General features: G+C 42.8%; 1 protein-coding gene across 2 annotated transcripts in view; it reads right to left on the reverse strand.

The window, feature by feature from the left end:
• The window catches only part of CNTN6 (contactin 6), a 331006-nt gene that overhangs the window by 243466 nt on the left and 68064 nt on the right, over window positions 1-19476 (reverse strand). For both annotated transcript variants that reach the window (XM_016190506.2, XM_060180342.1), the window contains exon 2: window positions 2483-2616. In XM_016190506.2, coding sequence (XP_016045992.1) covers window positions 2483-2537 — 55 coding nt within the window. In that variant the 5' untranslated portion in view covers window positions 2538-2616. The remainder of the gene's footprint in view (window positions 1-2482; window positions 2617-19476) is intronic.

Consider the following 19476-nt stretch of genomic DNA (forward strand, 5'->3'; position numbering starts at 1 on the left):
TCTCCATTTCTCTCTGTCCTATCCAACAGCAACGACAACAATAATAGCTACAACAATAAAACAACAAGAGCAACAAAAGGGAATAAATAAATAAAATACATATTTTTTAAAATATCAGTCCATTGTCAGTTAATCTCATTTTTCTGTTAACATTGTACCTGCATGCTGGGAGACACACCAGGATATTTTCAAAATAAGAAACTAATTTATAGGGAAGCTGTCTTCTCTACTTCATTATCAGCACCCTTACCGCTGGGGGTAATGTTTAGCTCAGATTATCTTATTTAAGTAACTATAGCTTTATAAAATCTAATTTGGGGCTGGGAGATCATACAGGGGCAGTATGCTTGGCTTGAGAACTTAAGGCCTCAGGATCAACCCTTGGCTTCGTCATCTGTCAGAGCTAAGCACTGTATCACTCTCTATCTGCCTCAAGAAAATGAATATATATATGTATATATATTTTAAATAAAATCTCTTAATTAATAAGAATATTGTGCATTAAGGACACAATTACTTGTCCCTTGAGACTAGAGCAAAAGGACACGTCGACTCATCTCCAATTTGGATAAATAAAAGCTAATAGAAGGACTGGAGGATTTTTCGGATCTAATATGTGCTCTGAGACTAATAATTTATTTTAATTTAACACAAAAGGTCGCTTAGAGATACTATGCTGATTCAATATACATATTTAAAGGGCTAAATGTTAAATGTTGACAGGAAGCTAAAACCTGAAAGGAGGAATCAAATTATTTTTTTATTTCTTTATTGGAGGATTAATGACTTACAGAGGAATCAATTTCTTATTCATGTGTCTGTATAATTTAGGGATACCTTGATGATTTCACTCTTTTTCTTTTTCAGTAAAATAAAGGCATTATTATTTAATGGTACAGTTAGAAGTGATACAAATCACAATGGTGTTATCACTTTGAATAAATATAAGTAGTACTTCTAATCACTGGATACTCTTGTAGTAAAAATATCATTATTTATAGGATGATCTGATTCTAATTGGGGATTATGATTCTGCATACTTTAATATTCTCAAAGCTTTTAAGATGAGTATATCTTTCCATTTCCTTAAATTGCTATAATTCTATCTTACAAGTATGCATGTCTGGCTTAAAAGTCATAGCTTTTTGTGTATTTCTCTTGTAGAATAGGAATGACTGGCCACCAGAAATGTGTCTTGGGGAAAGGTAATTTCTTGGGGTGGGGGTGGAGGTGGGGAGCAGGAAGAAGGCTACTCTGGAAAGAGATATTGATACGTAAACATCTCCCTTCAGGGCCTCTCCCAAAGAAGACCTAGTCAATGGCAAAGACCCAAAAAAAGCTGTTTTGCTGAATCTTCTTTGCCAAGATAACCACCCTCTCTCCTTGCCAAAGTCCCTGCATTGACACAGCTGTTTAAAGAAAGCATCTAAGACCTTCTGGGCAGTCATTTAGCTTCTCTCAGGCTCTCCCATGTCCAGGGGGAACACATACTGCTAGCTTATTTTCCCTCAGGTTTTCTCCTATCAATCTGCCTTGTGCTTGTTTATTTGTCTGGCTTTGGAAGAATGCACATGGGAGCATATTGATTCTTTCTCCCCTGGACACTCCCATTTCATAACAATGCTTTATTATAAATATATATATGCACAACATACACACACACACACACACATACCCATCACTTGGTGTGAGGTGTCACATTATGACACAAGAAACTTCTCCGAAAGTCAGATGTCTAGTTGGTACCCATGGTCTGTGATACCTTAAATATGCAATATTGGCAACTAACAGCAGAAAACTGTAACCTTAGACTGGAGATGCTAATTACCAATATGACCACTTTCATCCCTTCCTTAGATCCGTCCCTGTTTATGGTGTGGCTCTGTAGTCAGTTCTTTCTCTGAGTCATGATGAAGTACATTCCACACTCCTAAAATCTAAGCTGATCATGGGCCTGGGGATGTTTTCTGATGCACAGACTATAACATACTCGAAATAGATGAAACTTTACATCACTGCAAACATTTCTGATATTTCTAATGATCATGTAACATTTGGTATCGCTTTGTCTTCTCTTTCAATATAGCTCTGCTTTCCATGCTAAATCCTGTATTTGAAGAAAGCCATATATTTCAACTTTAGTTTTTTAAAACCTTCACTATATAGGAAGTAAGAATTTTTCTTCACTGTTAGTTGGTGACAAAATAGTATAATCATATTCTTTTGCTATTAAATTTCACATCAGATAATTAACAAATAAAATAAAGTTAGTGCTGATCAAGAGTAATGCTTGAAATATTGTAAGTATGAAACTCCCTTAGGTTAGCCAGACAGATTTTATTTAAAGTTTTGTGTATCATTTGACCGCCCAAATAATTCTGTAGGTCAAACTATTTCTGTGCACGTAAAAATTATTTCACTTGTAAAAAATATGAAATGCCAATAAATTATCAATCAAAACCTATAATAATAGAACACTTACCTGCACAAGCCTGTGTGAGTGGCAGCAGAATTACCAGTTTCCATAGCAACCTCATTTCCACTTTCTAAGGTCAAAATTTCTCCCATACAAACAACAGGCAAAAGTGTCTTTCTTCCAGTCAGTATTTCAAGATTCTATAAAGAAAAAAAATTAATGATCATGGGATGACAAAATATGCAAACATGAATATTCTAAAATGTATTTGAACTGTTGCATATTGATTCACATTAATATGCAAATATTTTTATAAAAAGTAAAGCAATCTAAATGTCTAAATTTTACATATTTGGAAAGTTTCTATAATTCTAGTTCATGCTTTCATAATTTCAGTTCATACCTCAGATATATATATCATTTGCTACGAAATCTGCTGTAGCAGTTAATGGATTGGAGTGAAATTCAATTGAATGTATTTCATGTGGATTCAAACATTCATTAGTATAATTCTTTTTTGTCTACCTTGGGTCTTACATGGGTGACTGACTGCACCATTCCTACTCCAACTCAGACAAAAGGTAGAGACAAAGAAGACACACACATACAGAGAGAGAGAGAGAGAGAGAGAGAGAGGACACCACAACTCTGCTTCACCATCACAGATGTCACCCTAGTGCTGGACATGGTGCACCTATGTGCTGCCAAATCCAACCTGGGACTTCATGCATGGTAAGGTACAAGCTCTATAAGGGAGTCATCTCTTGGGTCCCACATGAATATAATTCTAATTTAGTTGTTCCGAAAATGTTAAAGAGGTTCAAATATATAACAAAGAATCTGCTGCAATTAATTCTGCTGTGGGCTTTTATTTTGGATTCAACAGCAATAGCAGTAGGATAAATGATTATTCTATCGTAGCCATACATACCATGATTTCATACATTTCATAGCTTTTCTCAGTGCTTTTATCAGTATTGTTCAGACTATATTTTAGGTGACATTATCTATCATAATGTTTAAGACTAAAGATAATATTGTTCTATACAGAAGAAATCAGTTTCTGGAACTGTTATCTTTCAAGTGTGAGGCAAATTTTACCTTTGGGGTTACCTCATAATTTATCTAATTTATCTTGACATTTAAGCTATCCATCCAATAATAAATAAAATCAAGATAAAGTGTTTGTTTAGCATTTACTCTGAGAGAAATCTAATAAGACTCTCATAAAACTCAATCTCAAAAAAGTATACAATAAATTCAGAATAAACTCACAGAGGCCACAATTTGATAAAATGATTACATTTTAAATGACATAAGCCCTTGAAAACTTTTAACTGTGTGAGAACGTATTTTTCTTACAATTCCAAATACCTTTTGGAAGTACTTGTTAGTGTGAACCATGCAAATCAAGAATTATTGATGATTTATAGAAGTATTTTTAAATTCTAAGGAATGCACATTTATTTATGTTACTTATTCAACTTAAACCAAAAACATCAACCATATTAGCTTTACATATTTTCAAAGCCCAAGTTAAATGTTTCTGAGTTTAATCAAGGAATCAGAATTAAAGGAGCATGAACACTATTCTATAATAAACTTACAAGGTCCCCCCCCCCAATTTTCTTACATCTTATATCATCTTTCTGTTCTTGTCGATACAACATTGATTAGCTTTGACTCCTCAATTTTTTCCCTTCTCATATTTATTAAGTAGTGATTTATTTGATTATAAGTTAATAGGAGTGTAAATTAACACCATCTCACCACCAAAGATCTGTGACTCTCCCCCTCCCCCCACAGTGAAGCTGAACCATCTACCCTCACCCTCCACCAAGAGCTTTTTACTTTGGTGTCATACTCCAAACTCATACTCAGATTGTTTTGAGTTTCCCTTTCTGTTCTTCTTTTTCAACTTCTGCATATGAGTGGGATCATCCCATACTCATCTTTTTCTTTCTGACTTAACTCACTTAATATAATTCCCTCTAGCTCCATCCAAGCTGAGTCACAGAAGGTGGGTTCATTATTCTTAATAGCTGAGTCGTATTCCATTGTGTATATATACCACAATTTCTCAAATTTATTTGAAGTCAGATTACATATTAATTTACTTATCAATTGCTCACCAAGTATTTACTAGTTTATATCCATTGTACAGAAGACAGTGAACACTTAGTGTTGACCCAAAACTTTGCTTCCTACCCTAGGAGCTCGTCATCTTTGAGAGACTCAGCCACACACACATGCATTGATAAAGAGTGGTGTGTAGTAAATATTGTCATTTTTTGAGAAGGAAGTGAGCAGTATGAGATCTATCTCATAGAGGGTTCATCAGCATTTTTGAGCTGAGGGTGTAAAGGTGTGTGTTTATAAGCACAGATCAAGTTCTGGGGGATGGATACAGGACTTTAGGGATTAAGAAAGTGGGAATTGGGGACACAAAGGCCTTTTAGTAGAGAAAGATGGTGCTAGGGCCCTGAGGCAGCTCTAATGAAGTTAATCAATTGACTAAGTCAATTAATTTATTTATATTTCCAGAGCACTGCTCTGCTCTGGCTTATGTGGTACAGGCAATTACATCAGGGACTTGGAAGATTCAGGCAGCAAGTCTTTTGGCTAATCATTGTGCTATCTCCCTGGCCCCAAGTAACCAGCTTTTAAGATGTGGATCAGAACCCCCTCACAGGAGACAACAACTTCAGACAGGACTGGAGAGGGGAAATTTCAATATGCAAGTGGAGAAACCATGTGGGAGAGTTAATGTACTTCCAGATGGTAATGGAGGATTTCAAGTAGGACAGAATCAATTTAATTTACATCTTATAAACATCACTCAGGCTGATGTACACCATGGAAGGATAGAGGAAAAAAACTGGAATTACAGAGATAAATGAAGATGTTACCATTGCACTTCGGTAGGAAAGATGATTCTCTTGATTTTAAGATTTAAAAAAAAGGATCTCTGATTATTCTGTCTCAGATCTCTTATCCTTTTCACTCACTTGAATATTACCACCAGACTTATCTTTTCAAAGGAAAGACTTGGTGTGATTCTTCCAGAAGTTAGAAACCTTTGCTCAGTCTCACTGCATAGACATCTTTGTTTGGAAAGATATCGAGGTCATTATGCAATGGACTTTTTCCAACCAGGTATCTCAGCACAGACAGCCCTTCTCCACATACATAGCATGCCCATCTTGCCACATCCTCCATGGACTTTCATGGGACTCTTCCTCAGGGTTTACATCCTCAGTTTCCCAGGACAGTGTCTATTTAGCCAAATGCCATGGCATAGTCAGTGACAGCTTCCCTTCCTGCAAAGTGTTCATTCATGGTCAAGTACTTGATGAAGAGGACCTCCCTCTCCCCAGAAAATGGGATTCCATATGCAGAGCTGACTCCCTGCACATTGTTAGTCAGACAGCCAGCAGGGCTGGCTCCACCTCCTGGCTCAGTGGTGGGCATACCCAAGGCCTTGTCTACCAGTAACCCATCCATGATACAGAAATTTGTCAAGGTATAAATATGTGCTGTAAGCCAAACCAAGCATTCAAAGGCAGCACCTCTGCCAGTGTTGCTAGGATGATTAAGTTAAACCCCAAGACTTGGTATAACACAGTATCTTATAAAAGCTGTGGTTTGGGGATCTCCCCACCCCCCACCCCTGCACTGACAGACAGCTGAAATCAGACCCAGCGAACCTCTTGTCTGGAGAGAGAGACCTGGCTGATTTAGAGTGAAAACAGGAGTGCAGGGTGTCTCAGATTTGTCCCACCTGGGAGAAGAAAGGTCATGCTGGACAGGAGGAGAATGTTAGGGAGAGACAAAAAGAAATCTGCATTGTTTTTCCCATTCGTGTATTATCCTGCATAACCAGACTTCTTGGCATCATCCATAACTAGGGCTGGGGTGTGTGCAGCTGATGTAAGAGATCAGTCAACAAAGAACCAATAGCTGTAGCTATTGTGTAGAGGTAAAGAAAGAAGGAATTAAAAGAACCAGGACTCAACTCCACCATCGTGACCCATTTTGTAGCCATGACTGAAGTCTCTCCATGGCCCTTGGTGGATACTCTGAGGAGTTCCCAGTTCTCCCCAGGCCTCTGCACACAAACCTTGGAGTGGCCCCTGCTCTCTTGGGCTGATGGGGTAAATCAACATACTCAGTCTCTCAGAAGTCTGGCTAATCTGTCCAGCTGGCCTACAGCTCCTCACTGGTCCAGCTGGATGACACGCTGTCCCAGGAACACGCCAGTGCGGTCCTCTCTCCTGTTTCTCTAAGAAACAAAAGCTCGCTCTCCTACCTCTGACTCTTTGCAACCGAGTGTCACCAAGCTGTGCTTCCACCCAAAGAACCATGAACACCCCCCAAAGTCAGGAAATCGTGCATTCCTCCCCATGCTTAAAACCCAGAACTCCCAGAGGTGAGCTAATAAAACCAGACTGTCTCCTAATCCACTTTGGGATGCACTGCTGTCTCCTGAAACCTACTCAATCTGACTAGGACAACCGCTCTTCATCCTGAATCTATAAGACTTTTTATTTTTTTGTCAGGAATCCAGAGAAATCAACACGATGTCGACCCTTGGGGCTCATCGTCATCAAAAGCTCTTCATGTTGCTGAGCTCTCAGGTTCTGCTTGAAGAGAAACACCATCCTCAACTCCTACCTGCCCAGGAGACTGCAGTGCTATGGGCTGCAGACTTTCCAGCTACTCAGTAGCTTCTGCGTAAACATAGGTATGCAGCCAAACAATCTGGTCTTTGGGATAAAAAGAATGAAGGGGTGTGTGTGTGGGGGGGGCAGATGATAGCACATCGGGTTAAGTGCACATAGTACAGAGCGCAAGGATTTGGGTTCGAGCCCCCAGCTCCCCACCTGCAAGGGTGGTGGTGAAGCAGGTCTGCAGGTGTCTATCCTTCTCTCTCCCTCTCAGTCTTCCCCTCCTCTCGATTTCTCTCTGTCCTGGCCACCAACAGCAGCAATGGCAACAACAATGGAAAAAAATGATGGCCACCAGGAGCAGTGGATTTGTGGTTTAGGCAACAAGCCCCAGAAAGAAGCCTGGAGGCAAGAAAAAAAATGAAGTGGGGAAGTAGACATTTTTGCCTCTGCTGAAATTGAATGAGAGTCTGCTGCCCAGTGCCGTGGAAAGCCACACTCCGGCACACATGAAGTTTCAATTATTGTCGTTCAGATGTGAATGGAAACCAGAAAAATTCTCCAACTGAGCCCTGGCACTGGTCTTGGGGCACCTCTATGCAGGTAGAAAAGAGGCTAGAGAAGAAGGGGGGATCCTGGGAAGGGAGAGTGGGGGCTGAGTCTCCCTGCTTCCTAGGTCATCTCTCCTACTGAGTCAACTGAACTCCCATCCACCTCCATCATGTCCAGCCCTGGACACCTTCTCCCTCCTGCGTCAAGCCTGGCATCCCAGGGGCTGTGATTGTGTTGCTGCCCTCATTTCTATTAAGCAGCTGAGGAGCCCTAGAGGATTCATTCATAGTCACACTGACCCTCATTCTCCTGCTACGAAAATGCAAGTTCTGACCTGCAGCTCACCTTTGCATTTCTTCCAGCTCACATATTCTGGCCAGTCTGCTTCTGCCTCATGCATGATTTCTCAGCAAACACTGCCCTTTCTCAGCTGATCTCTGCTCAGCGCCCAGTAATGAGGGCGAAACCCAAGAGACGTTTTCCCAGGCAACGCTCTGCACGAGAACCTAAACAGCTGATATTTATGCATCAGTTGCCATTTGCGGAAGTTCCATTTGTAAGAGTTGAAATTGCCTGAGAAGGGGGAAGACTCTGGCTCAGGGAGAACAATCCAGATAAGATAGGTAGTTATATACTGGCAAAGCAGGGGAGAGGTATTCAGCGGTAGATTTATGCTGGTCACCAGCAGGCAACAGAGCGCCTCGAATTATTTCTAGGCCGAGGCTGGAAGCCTCAGATCACCTGAGGCAAAACAGAGGAGGTATGTGTAGGTATCGCAGCTGAAGTGCATAGAACTCTGTGAAGCTCTACAAAGTTTTTACAGACACATTTCTGGGGCTGGGGAAGTAGTGAAGTGCTGACACAAAGGACTGGGAGTTCCAGCGTTGCCATTGCAGATGACAGAGCTGAGTGCAGTGGTGGTAAATAAATAAAGTAGGTAAACAAGTGAGAGTGTGAGTGCTTGCAAACACCCTCTGGCCTGAGGCTGGAGTCCTGCTCAAGACTCAGCTGGCTGAGGCTGCCTGCCTCATAGGGACTGCAAGGCAGAAGGACTCTTTCTCCTGTCCAAACAACCTTCCTGAACAAGATGAGCCACTTCAGACACCCCAACAGCAGGCTACACACAGGACCATGTTAATTTCCTTCCAAATTCCAATACTAGGTGTTTTTTTTTTCAATTGTGTGTTTGTTTATTTATTTGATAGAGAAAAAGAGAAATTACTAGGGAAATAGAGGGGTGGAGAGGAAGTGAGCACCTACAGCACTGCTTCACTTGTGAAGCCTCCCCCTTGCAGGTAGGGACCTAGGGCTTGAAGCATGGCCCTTCCATATGGGAACATGTCTGTCCTGCCAGGTGCACCAGGTCCAATTTATGTTTCTTTTTAAATAAAAACAATATCTGGATGTGGGAACCTCTCTGATTAAATGTGAGGTTCCTTAAGTCCTTCAATTCAACTTTGTATAAGTATGCTAAAAAAGAAATGGAATTGATGACAGACCAATCCCCACTCTCCCAGGTTATAAACTTTCTCTCTCTCTCAGTTGCAGTACATCCAAGTTTAGTGTTTTTTTTTATCTTTTTCATTTTATTTTTATTTTATTTAAAAGGAAAGAGAGACAGGTCAATCTATACTCCCAGCCTTCCTCTCTTTCCCTAGTGGGGCAGGGTTCTGGGGAAGTGGAGCTCTAGGACACATTGATGGGATTGTCTGTCCAGGGAAGTCAGGTTGGCATCATGCTAGCATCTGAAACCTGGTGGCTGAAAAGAGAGTTAACATATAAAGCCAAACAAGTTGTTGACTAATCATGAACCTAAAGGCTGGAATAGTGGAGATGAAGAGTTTGGGGGGGTCCTCCATTTTGTAGATAGCTAGTAGGCATATTTTAGTTACATTCCAAAGGGCCTGTGGCTACACTAATTTGTTTTGTTTTTCCCTGCACCTGAAATCTGATAGGCAGGTGGATCCAAGTTATTGTCTGGGGAGATGATGTCATGGCTGGAAAAAGGACCAGAAAGCTGGATCAGGGAAGAGAGTAGCTCCCAAATATGGGAAAGGTATATAAATACTGTTGACTGTGAACCCCATCAATATGTGACCTGGGGCTCATATTCAGCTTAGGAGCCTATGTGACCTTTGCATCCCTTTAGATCTGAGCTCACATTCTGTGGTCATGAGTAGGAAAATTCCAAGCTGCCCCAATATCAGGACCCATCTTCCTTTGGTGGAGCATAGAGTATATTGTCCATCCTCCCTTCATCCCAGAGGGTTAAAGAATAGGAAAGTTATCAAAGGAGGGATGGAATACTGAGTTCTGGTGGTAGGAATTGTGTGGAGTTGTACTGCTCCTATCCTATGGTTCTTTCAGTATTTCCTTTTTATAAATAAAATAAAATAAAATGAAATGAAATAAAAATAAAGTGAGAATTTGAGAGTGGTAGATGAAGCCAGCATTACTGAGACCTGACCCCCTACCCACACAGGAAAAAAAAAAAAACTTCTCTCCCCCAGACTGAAGGGGACATGCTGGAGAACTGCTCTCCTACATTACAGGAGAAAGCTATTTTGCTTCTACCTGCATTCATCAGACATATTTGAGAGACTTCCTTGAGTCTCAGTCTTCCCAGGCAACTAGAAATATTCCTGAAAGCATCATAAATCTAAGTAAGGGGGGCTGGGCAGTAGTACACCAGGTTAAGCACACATGGCGGGAAGCACAAGTAAGGATCCTGGTTCGAGCACCTGGCTCCCCACCTGCAGGAGGGTTGCTTCACAAGCAGTAAAGCAGGTCTGCAGGTGTCTAGCTTCCTCTCCCCCTCTGTCTTCCCCTTCTCTCTCTACTTCTCTCTGTCCTATCCAACAACATTCACAACAACAACAGCAACAATAACAACAAAAATGGAAAAAAAAATGGCCTCCAGAAGCAGTGGATTTGTAGTCCAGGCACCGAGCTCCAGTGATAACCCTGGAGCTAAAACTAAATAAGTAAGTAAATAAATAAATCTAACTAAGACCGCTAGTCATCCCACACAGCTGAAGATAGTCCTGAACTAAAATCTTCCAGGCTGTCCCAGGGCAGGCTCTCAAGTTCCCCAGCCCCGCCTCCACCCCCACCCCATGTCTGGACTCTCATGACCCCCCCCCCCACCACCACCACCACCAGGACTCTCATCTCCTCTAGGCTGGTCTGGATGCTCATGCTTCCCCAGGTGGGGCACTTTCTCCTAACAGGGCTCACTCCCCCGGCTGCTCCAGTGGAGCCCAGAGGATTGTCCCTTTTAATCTGCCTGATTAAAATGTACTTTGTCAGCTCACCTGATTCTACTTGATTCATTGTGTCTCATGTTTCTAAGAGTGGAGGAGATAGAGAGAGAGAAAGACACATAAAGCACTGTTTCCCCCTCCTTGCAAGTGAGGAAAGGAGGCTTGAACTTGGATCCTGGCACGTGGTGATGTGTGGGGTGTTCAAGCAAATGCACCACAACCTGGACCCGAGTAGCACATCCCTTCTTAAAAGAGGAAAATGATCAGCAAACTAGGATGCTGGCCAGATTGGGTCCTCTGTGTTTACAAAGCTTTGCTGGATCCCAACACAACTGCTTGTTTACACACTGTCTAAGGTTGCTTCCATACTACAAAAGCAGAGATTATAGTCACACCAGAAACCATATGATTCTCACATAGTGCAAAGTGCAAGGACCGGCGTAAGGATCCCGGTTCGAACCCCTGGCTCCCCACCGGCAGGGTGGCTGCACAGCTCGAAGAGAAACAGGTCTGTAGGTGTCTATTTTCTCTCCCCCTGTCTTCCTCTCCTCTCTAGATTTCTCTCTGTCCTATCAGACAACAAAAGCAGCAACAAAAACAATAATAACAGCAGCAATAGCAGTAATAACAGCAACAACAACAACGGGAAAAAGATGGCTGACAGGAGCAGTGGATTCATAGTCCAGGCACTGAGTCCCAGATATAACCCTGGAGGCCAAAAAAAAAAAAAAGGAACATACTCTCTGGACTTCAGCAGAACAACAGGAGCTTCTGGAAGTCCTTATACTGATGTCTGCCTTATTGCTTTCTTTCTTTCTTTGCCTTTTTTTTTCTTCCTCTTTTTCATTTTTATTCAATAGGACAGAGGAAAATTGAGGGGGGATAGAGAAGGAGAAAGACACCTGCAGATCTTTTTCAGCACTTGTGAAATGTTCCCCCCTGCAGGTGGGTCTGGGGGGTTCAGTGTGGGCCTTTACACATAGTACTAGGTGGCTCAACCAGGTGTGCTACTACCCAGCCCCTCTGCTCTTATACTTTCTGAATTTCTCAACACACTGGGCTGTAAGAATTTCAGGTGAAGGACGTGGAACTCTAGTTTTCTCTAATCCCAATTATGCATGCTCAGTAAAAAATACCATGTTGTTGTTTTCACCGGGCTATGTTGTTTTCGCCGGGCTGGCTTCACGGGCAGGTAACAGACGACCTGCTTGAGGGACTCATGTTTGAGCTGTAGGCAGTATCTCTTTATTCATGCAGGACGCAGCACAATCTAAGCCAAGCTAAGCTAAACTCACAATGCTGTCTTTATATATACTTGCCAAGTAGGATGGAAACAGGATGTGACATAGAGAGGGTGGAGAGAAAAGTGACTGGTGAAAATCAGAGTGTGACAAGGAGAGGATCAGGGTGTGACAAGGAGAGGTGGTGGAGCAGGCGAGAATTCTATCACTGAACCACTAATGCCCTGGAGGGAGGGTGGTGCTTGTTAACAGCGGTTATGTAAATAGAATGAAGTGGTTATGTAAATAGAATAGTGTTAAGCAGGGGGGATTTAAACCAAATGAAACAGAAGGGGTCTCATGCATACCAACACCATGTTTATAGCAGAAGACATGGGCCCTGTGTCATTCATTTCCCTATCTTAAATAACCACTCCTTGTGTGTATTGCACTCTCACCTGACCCCAGAAGATAGGTGAGTGCAACTTGGGTGTGGTTTATAGGATCAACTGATCACACCCCATACTCATTATTCTTAACCCAGATAACTAATCAGTTTCTTCCTCTGGTTCAGAATAAGTGAGTGTTTAGAGGTGAGATGTCCGCATTCAGTCTAGCCCCAGGCCATGAGACCACTGGCCAGCTCAGACGCCAGCAGTCCAGGAGTGATGGGAGACAGTAGGTGTTGGCTGTGCTTTGGACAAGTCCAGGTGGATCTTGAAGACCCCTTGCTATGTTTACCTGGGGCACAGGTAGCATGGGAGTGATCAGAGAAAGAATATTGTTTCATTGTATTTTAAGGAGGGAGTTTCCTCTTTTCTATGCCCTGGGGACTGAGAACATCTGATTGAATACAAATGAAGGAGAGGGAGGCAGGTGTGACCTGAAACTGACCCTTGAAGGGGCTCAGGAGGATGACTAGCTGGTGTTACCATACACAGACAGGCTCCAAAATGCAGGAGATGTTCTGGCTTCTTGGGAAAGGACAGAAGACAAGCAAGAGGATCGCCTTTTTTAAAAAAAAAATTAATTAATTTGTTTATTTAGTCTAATTGCTGCTAGCATGATCATTGGGACTTAGTATCAGAATTACAAATCCACCACTTCCAGCAGCCACTTCTTCCTTTTTTTTTTTCTTTCTACTTTGTTTGATAGGACAAAGGGAAATTGAGAGGGGGAGAGAGAGAGAGACAGAGGAAGAGAGAGAGAGAAACAGATACCTGCAGACCTGCTTCACCACTGTGAAGCAGCCCCTTGACAGGTGGGGAATGGGGGCTCCAACCTGGGTCCTTGCACATGGTAACATGTACACTCAGTCAGGTGTGCCACCGACTGTCCTGGCCCCTGGTTCACACTTTCCCACCCTCTCACCTGATGCCTCAAACACCTGTAGCTACCTGGATAAGACTCGGTGTGGGTGACTGGGTTCATGAACACATCCAGGCTATAGCTCTCAGGGAAGTGAGAACCCCTCCTGTCCCCTCTGGATTTCTGAGAAGATTTTCTCTCTTTGATGCTCAGAAAAAGGCTCCTACTAGATCGTTTGGTGGTGGTGGTAACAGAACACAGGGTAAGGGACCTAGTGGAGGGAGAGACCCCAAAGCATTAGCCATCTTGTCTGTGTCATGGGAGTGCCATGGTTTTGAAAAGGTCTTAATGGACCTTATTACTCCTTTCCTTACTGTTGTACTGCTTTGACATTAAAGAATTTCCTAGCCGAGATCAAGATCTCTCTTCAAATGCCACGTTCATCATCAGAACAAATGTGCCCGGCACTAATTGCCCTTTTGTTTTTAATTGACCAGTTAATTAAGTGCATCAGATAAATTAAAAATCCCAAATCCATTTTCTTCAGGTAGCCTGCACTGCTTCCTTTTAGTGCAATACCAATCCAGACCCTGACTGAAGAGAAAAAAAAATGCTTTGTAATATATATATTAGATTCTCAGTCTCAGCATTTGTGGAGTTATTTACTATCAAGCTGGATCAATAATAAATTAAAAAATGAAATATTTATGATCTGAAAAAAATCTGGTTTAGACTGAGAACCCCCAACTGCCATTAAGCTGGGCAAAGTAGCAAGATGAATCGTGCCATCACACTCTTTGTTTTCAGAGTAGAACGCGATCACTTGTGATAATTGGTATGCCAGCTCTCAAAATAGGCAGTCATAATAGATGACAGATTAGCAGGGAGACAGAACACAGCGTGTTTAATGCAATCACAGAAGAAGCATCGCCTCTCTCCTCCGTGGAAGCATGATTACATGTTAAGTTGTTAACAGCATGAAATAAATGCAAATATGTGTGTTATGAAAATCGTTAGAATCATGTCTACATTTTTTTTTATTAGCAGCTCGACCAAGCTATAGATCTCCTCAGCATCAATAAAGGTCTATGTCAGATGCCTCTGGCTCCAGAAGGAAGGGAGACCAGCACGAAGAAGAAATTGACTTTCGAACTGCTGAAACACTCTACTTTCAGGGAATTTCAAAATTGGAAAAAAATTAGGTGGAGAATACGAGGTGGCGTTTGCTTTCATAACCGAGGAGAGTGAGGTCTAGCGGAGCTACGTGCTGATGCCCCTTCAGCTGATGACCAGGCTCTTGTGGGCAGTCCCCGTGCAGCCAAGTGGAGGTGTACCCTGTGCTTTGTCACCAGCACAGTTTTGCCCAACTGGCAAAGACAGGCAACACAGTCTCCTAGAAATGTCCTTCATAGTGACAGCCAGTAGAGTGAGAGGATGGAGACTGTGCAGTGCTCTCTGTCATCTGAAAGAGTCTATCTCTTTAAATTTTTCTATATTATTTATTTTCCCTTTTGTTGCCCTTTTCAATTGTTATAGTTATTGTTGTTGTTGTTGATGTCATCATTGTTAGGGAGGACAGAGAGAAATGGAGAGAGGAGGGGAAGACAGAGAGGGGGAGAGAAAGATAGACACCTGCAGACCTGCTTCACCACCTGTGAAGCGACTCTGCTGCAGGTGGGGAGCCGGGGGTTCGAACCCGGATCCTGACACTGGTCCTGAGCTTCATGCCATGTGTGCTTAACCCACTGCGCTACCACCCGACCCCCTAAAAGAGTATATCTTATGTATTTACTAATTTATTTTTTCTGCCACCAGGGTTATATAAATCTACCACTTCCAGTTGCCATTTTTTCTTTTTCTCTTCCCTCCCTCCCTTGTCGGGCTAAGCTTCACTGATGGGAGACAGACGACCAGGGACTCATGGCTGAGTGGTACAGCGGAGATCATTCTTTATTCATGCGGAACGCAGCACAATCTAAGCCAAGCTAAGCTAAAACTAAACTAAACTAAACTAAAAACACAATCGTATATATAACTCGCCAAGTAGGGTGGAAACAGGATGTGACATAGAGAGGGTGGAGCAAAAAGTGACTGGTGCAAATCAGGGTGTACTACAAGAGGGGGCAGAGCAAAAAGACATCATGAACCAGTGGGGATTAAACCAATGCCCTTCAGGCCCTTTATGCCCTTTATGCCAGTGCTTAGTTAACAGTGGCTATGTAAATAGACTACAGTGTTAAACGGGGGATTAAACCAAATGAAACAGAAGGGGTTTTTAGAAGCATACCAACACTCCCTCTCTTCCTTCCTTCCTTTTTTTTTATCCTAGTTTTTAATTGGATAGAACTGAGAAATTGAGAGAGGAGAGGGAGATAGAGAAGGAGAGAGATAGACACCTGCAGACAGCTCCTGAAGCACTCACATTATAGGTGGGAGCAGGGGGCTTAAACCTAACCTGGGTCCTTACTGCTGCTACTGCTTCCCCTCCCCATCAACCCACCCTCCCACCATTTATTATAAGAGAGACCAGAACAGTACTGGGCTCTGGCATAGACAATGTTGGGAATCAATCTGCTGGGATCTCAGACATGCAAATTCTGTGCACTGCTGCTGAGGCATTTCCCTGGCCCTGGTCTGGTGCTCTGTCATGTCAGGCTCCACTCTAAAATGGCAGGAAGAACCACCTTACTGGTCAGCAAACAAGCCAAACAAGGGCTGCCTCCTGTCTCAGGACAGAATTTAGGGAGAGCAGCAGAGGGCTTTTACAGCCTACACTGGGTATCTTTTGAGGGGGTTTGGGTCCAGTCTGTGTGCTTTTGGCTTTAGGGTGATGAGGACTGTTGGAGGGCAGCTTAGAGAAAGCAGCCCCTTCCCTGCTTCCTGCAGGCAGCCAGGAGAAGGCCCAGAGGCAGAGCCAGCAGCCCAGTGTGTCTGCATCTCCTGCCCCAGCTCCCTCCCTCCCTGACTGCAAAGGCCACAACATGCAGATGGAGGCAGATGAGACCCCTGGAGACAAAGGCTGGAGCTCATCCCCTGAGGGTCCTGCCCTTCCTCTGAGGGGACTAGAAAGCCGGGAAGACCAGAGGGCTCTGGGTCTCTCTCCCACCCCCCTCTCCTGTCTTTTTTATTTTATTTTATTTTATTTTATTTTATTTTATTTTTACCAGAGCACTGCTCACCTCTGGTTTATGGTGGTGCCAGGCTTTGGAGCCTCAGGCATGTGAGCTTCTTTGCATAATCATTATGTTTTCTACAACCCCAACCCCTCAACAAGCCTACATGGCTTATACTAACTTCTCCTTTTTTGTCTTTACTTTCTTCCAATAAATGCTGATCTTCTCCCTGAAACATGACCATCTCTCTTTGTGATTCTTCCATGTAGGAGTCAGTCTAGAACCCCACCGGAAGAGACTGGGAACAGTCCCAGTTAGCTGCTCCCTCCTCCTCAACAGGAACCGCCACCCAGTGAGGCTCCAGGCTAAGTCTCCATGTCGATCATGAAGCCTAGGCTTTTAACTCATGGAAGCAAAGATTTGCTCCAGCCACCAGCTCAGCTGTTTTATGTTTAGTGTCCTCTAACACGGGGTGGGGAATCACGCTCGTTTCCATCAGGACTGAGGAACTGAATAGATGGACAACTAACCAACCTCTGCAGCCCAGGCTGAGAAACAGATGCTGAACATTTGCACACTTGTTGTTTTAAAGATGTATTGAACTTATTTCACATAAGATAGACAGAGCACCAATCCTGTAAATGCAGCACTTGGGACTAAGTTGGAAGCCACAGACATGCAAGTCTTGTGCTCTACCCTCTGAGAAACCTCCTGGCCTCATGGGAAACAAGTCTATGAAGCGTCAGATAGTGTTCACAGCACTGCAGGACACCTGGCCTCTGTCACCAACACTGAAGTGACTATGGTGGCAACAAGGCATCTGTGAAGAAGGCATCAATAGGTGTAATGCCTGTTTTAACAGAACTTTATTTACAAAAAAAGATTGAGGACAGGGATTAAACCAAGGTCATGATTTTCTCATAGCAGGCCAATGTAGTTCCCAGAATTTTGGTAGTGAACCTATTCCACTGTAAGAATATAATTTTATAAAGTATTATTATTGGATTGCTGGAAAGAGCATGATGTATTTTTCTATGTTTTCCTATGCAAAAATGTGTCATGACTTTTCTGTCAATTCTATAAATCACTAATAAAAATGTCAATCACGAAAGAAAACATATATAGAATTAGTATTACTATTGTTATTATTATTTTAACCAGAGTACTGCTCAGATCTGACTGATGATGGTGCTGGCGATTAAAAAGGGATTTCAGAATCTCAGGCAATGAAAATATTTAATAATTAATATTATTATTTAACAGGGCACACTGCTCAGCTCTGGCTGGTCGTAGTCCAGGGGACTGAACCTGAGACTTTCTAGACTGAGGCATGAGAGTCTCTTTGTATAACCATTATGCCATCTACCCTCCACCTGGCAATGAAAATATTTTGCAGAACCATTATGTTCTCTCCCATGGCTGGACTGGTCAGTAAATCACTTGTTCCCCTGGGGAGAAAAAAGAATGGCTTGGAGGGAAGTTTCTCTAGTTACCTTTCAGCCCTATCCCATGGATCCTTTGATCAATCATTGGAATAACTGAAAGCCATTGGTGGGTGTGTGGGAGAAAGTACAGCAGAAAAAAAAATTGCAATTGTGGTGAAACTGTATATTCACTGGGTCAGGAAGTTAGCTCAACCCACTAGAACATAAGACTTGCATGTAGGATTCAGGCGGTTAAGCACATGGTACAGTGCTAAGTGCAAGGACTGGTGTAAGGATCCCAGTACAAGCCCCCAGCTCCCCACCTGCAGGGAGGTCCTTTCACAGGCGGTGAAGCAAGTCTGCAGGTGTCTATCTCTGGGGATCGGGCAGTGGTGCAGTGAGTTAAGTACACATGGTGAGAAGCACAAGGGCTGGTGTAAAGATCCTGGTTGGAGCTACCAGTTCCCCACCTGCAGGGGAGTCGCTTCACAGGTGGTGAAGCAGGTCTGCAGGTGTCTCTCTTTCTCTCCCCCTCTCTGTCTTCCCCTCCTCTCTCCACTTCTCTCTGTCCTATCCAACAACAAATACAACAATAATAATAACCACAACAATGATAAAACAACAAGGACAACAAAAGGGAAAAAAATTAGCCTCCAAGAGCAGTGGATTCATGGCACAGACACTTAGCCCCAGTGATAACCCTGGAGGCAAAAATAAATAAATAAATAAATAAATAAATAAATAAATAAATAAATAAATAAATAAAAAGACTTGCATTCATGAGACACCATAGGCTGCAAGTTCAATCCCTGGTACCACTCTGTGTCAGAACTGGGATATATATCTCAGATAAGTGTAATAGTGCCTGAATTCCTCTGGTATTTTCTCAATTTTTTTTTTCCTCCAGGGTTATTGCTGGGCTCGGTGCCTGCACCATGAATCCACCGCTCCTGGAGGCCATTTTTCCCACTTTTTGTTGCCCTAGTTGTTGCAGCCTCGTTGTGGTTATTATTGCCATTGTTGACGTTGCTTTGTTGTTGGATAGGACAGAGAGAAATGGAGAGAGGAGGGGAAGACAGAGAGAGAGGGGAGAGAAAGATAGACACCTGCAGACCTGCTTCACCGCCCGTGAAGCGACTCCCCTGCAGGTGAGGAGCCGGGGGCTCGAACCGGGATCCTTACGCCGGTCTCTGCGCTTTGCGCCATGTGCGCTTAACCCACTGCACCACCGCCCGATTCCCATTTTCTCACTTTTTAAAAATTTTTTACCAGAGCACTGCTCAGCCCTGGCTTATGGTGGTACAGGGGATTAAACCTGGACTTTGGAGCCTTAGGCACAAGTGTATCTTTGCGTAACCATTATGCTATCTACCCCTGCCCTTGTCTCACTTTTAATATATATTAAAATATATATTATATATTTAATATTTATATATGAATATATTATTTATTATATTATATTTATTATACATATATATATTATAATCCTGGTGATAGACCCTTGGCATCCTAA

The sequence above is a fragment of the Erinaceus europaeus genome, chromosome 21, assembly GCF_950295315.1.
Source record: "Erinaceus europaeus chromosome 21, mEriEur2.1, whole genome shotgun sequence".
Lineage (NCBI taxonomy): Eukaryota > Metazoa > Chordata > Mammalia > Eulipotyphla > Erinaceidae > Erinaceus > Erinaceus europaeus.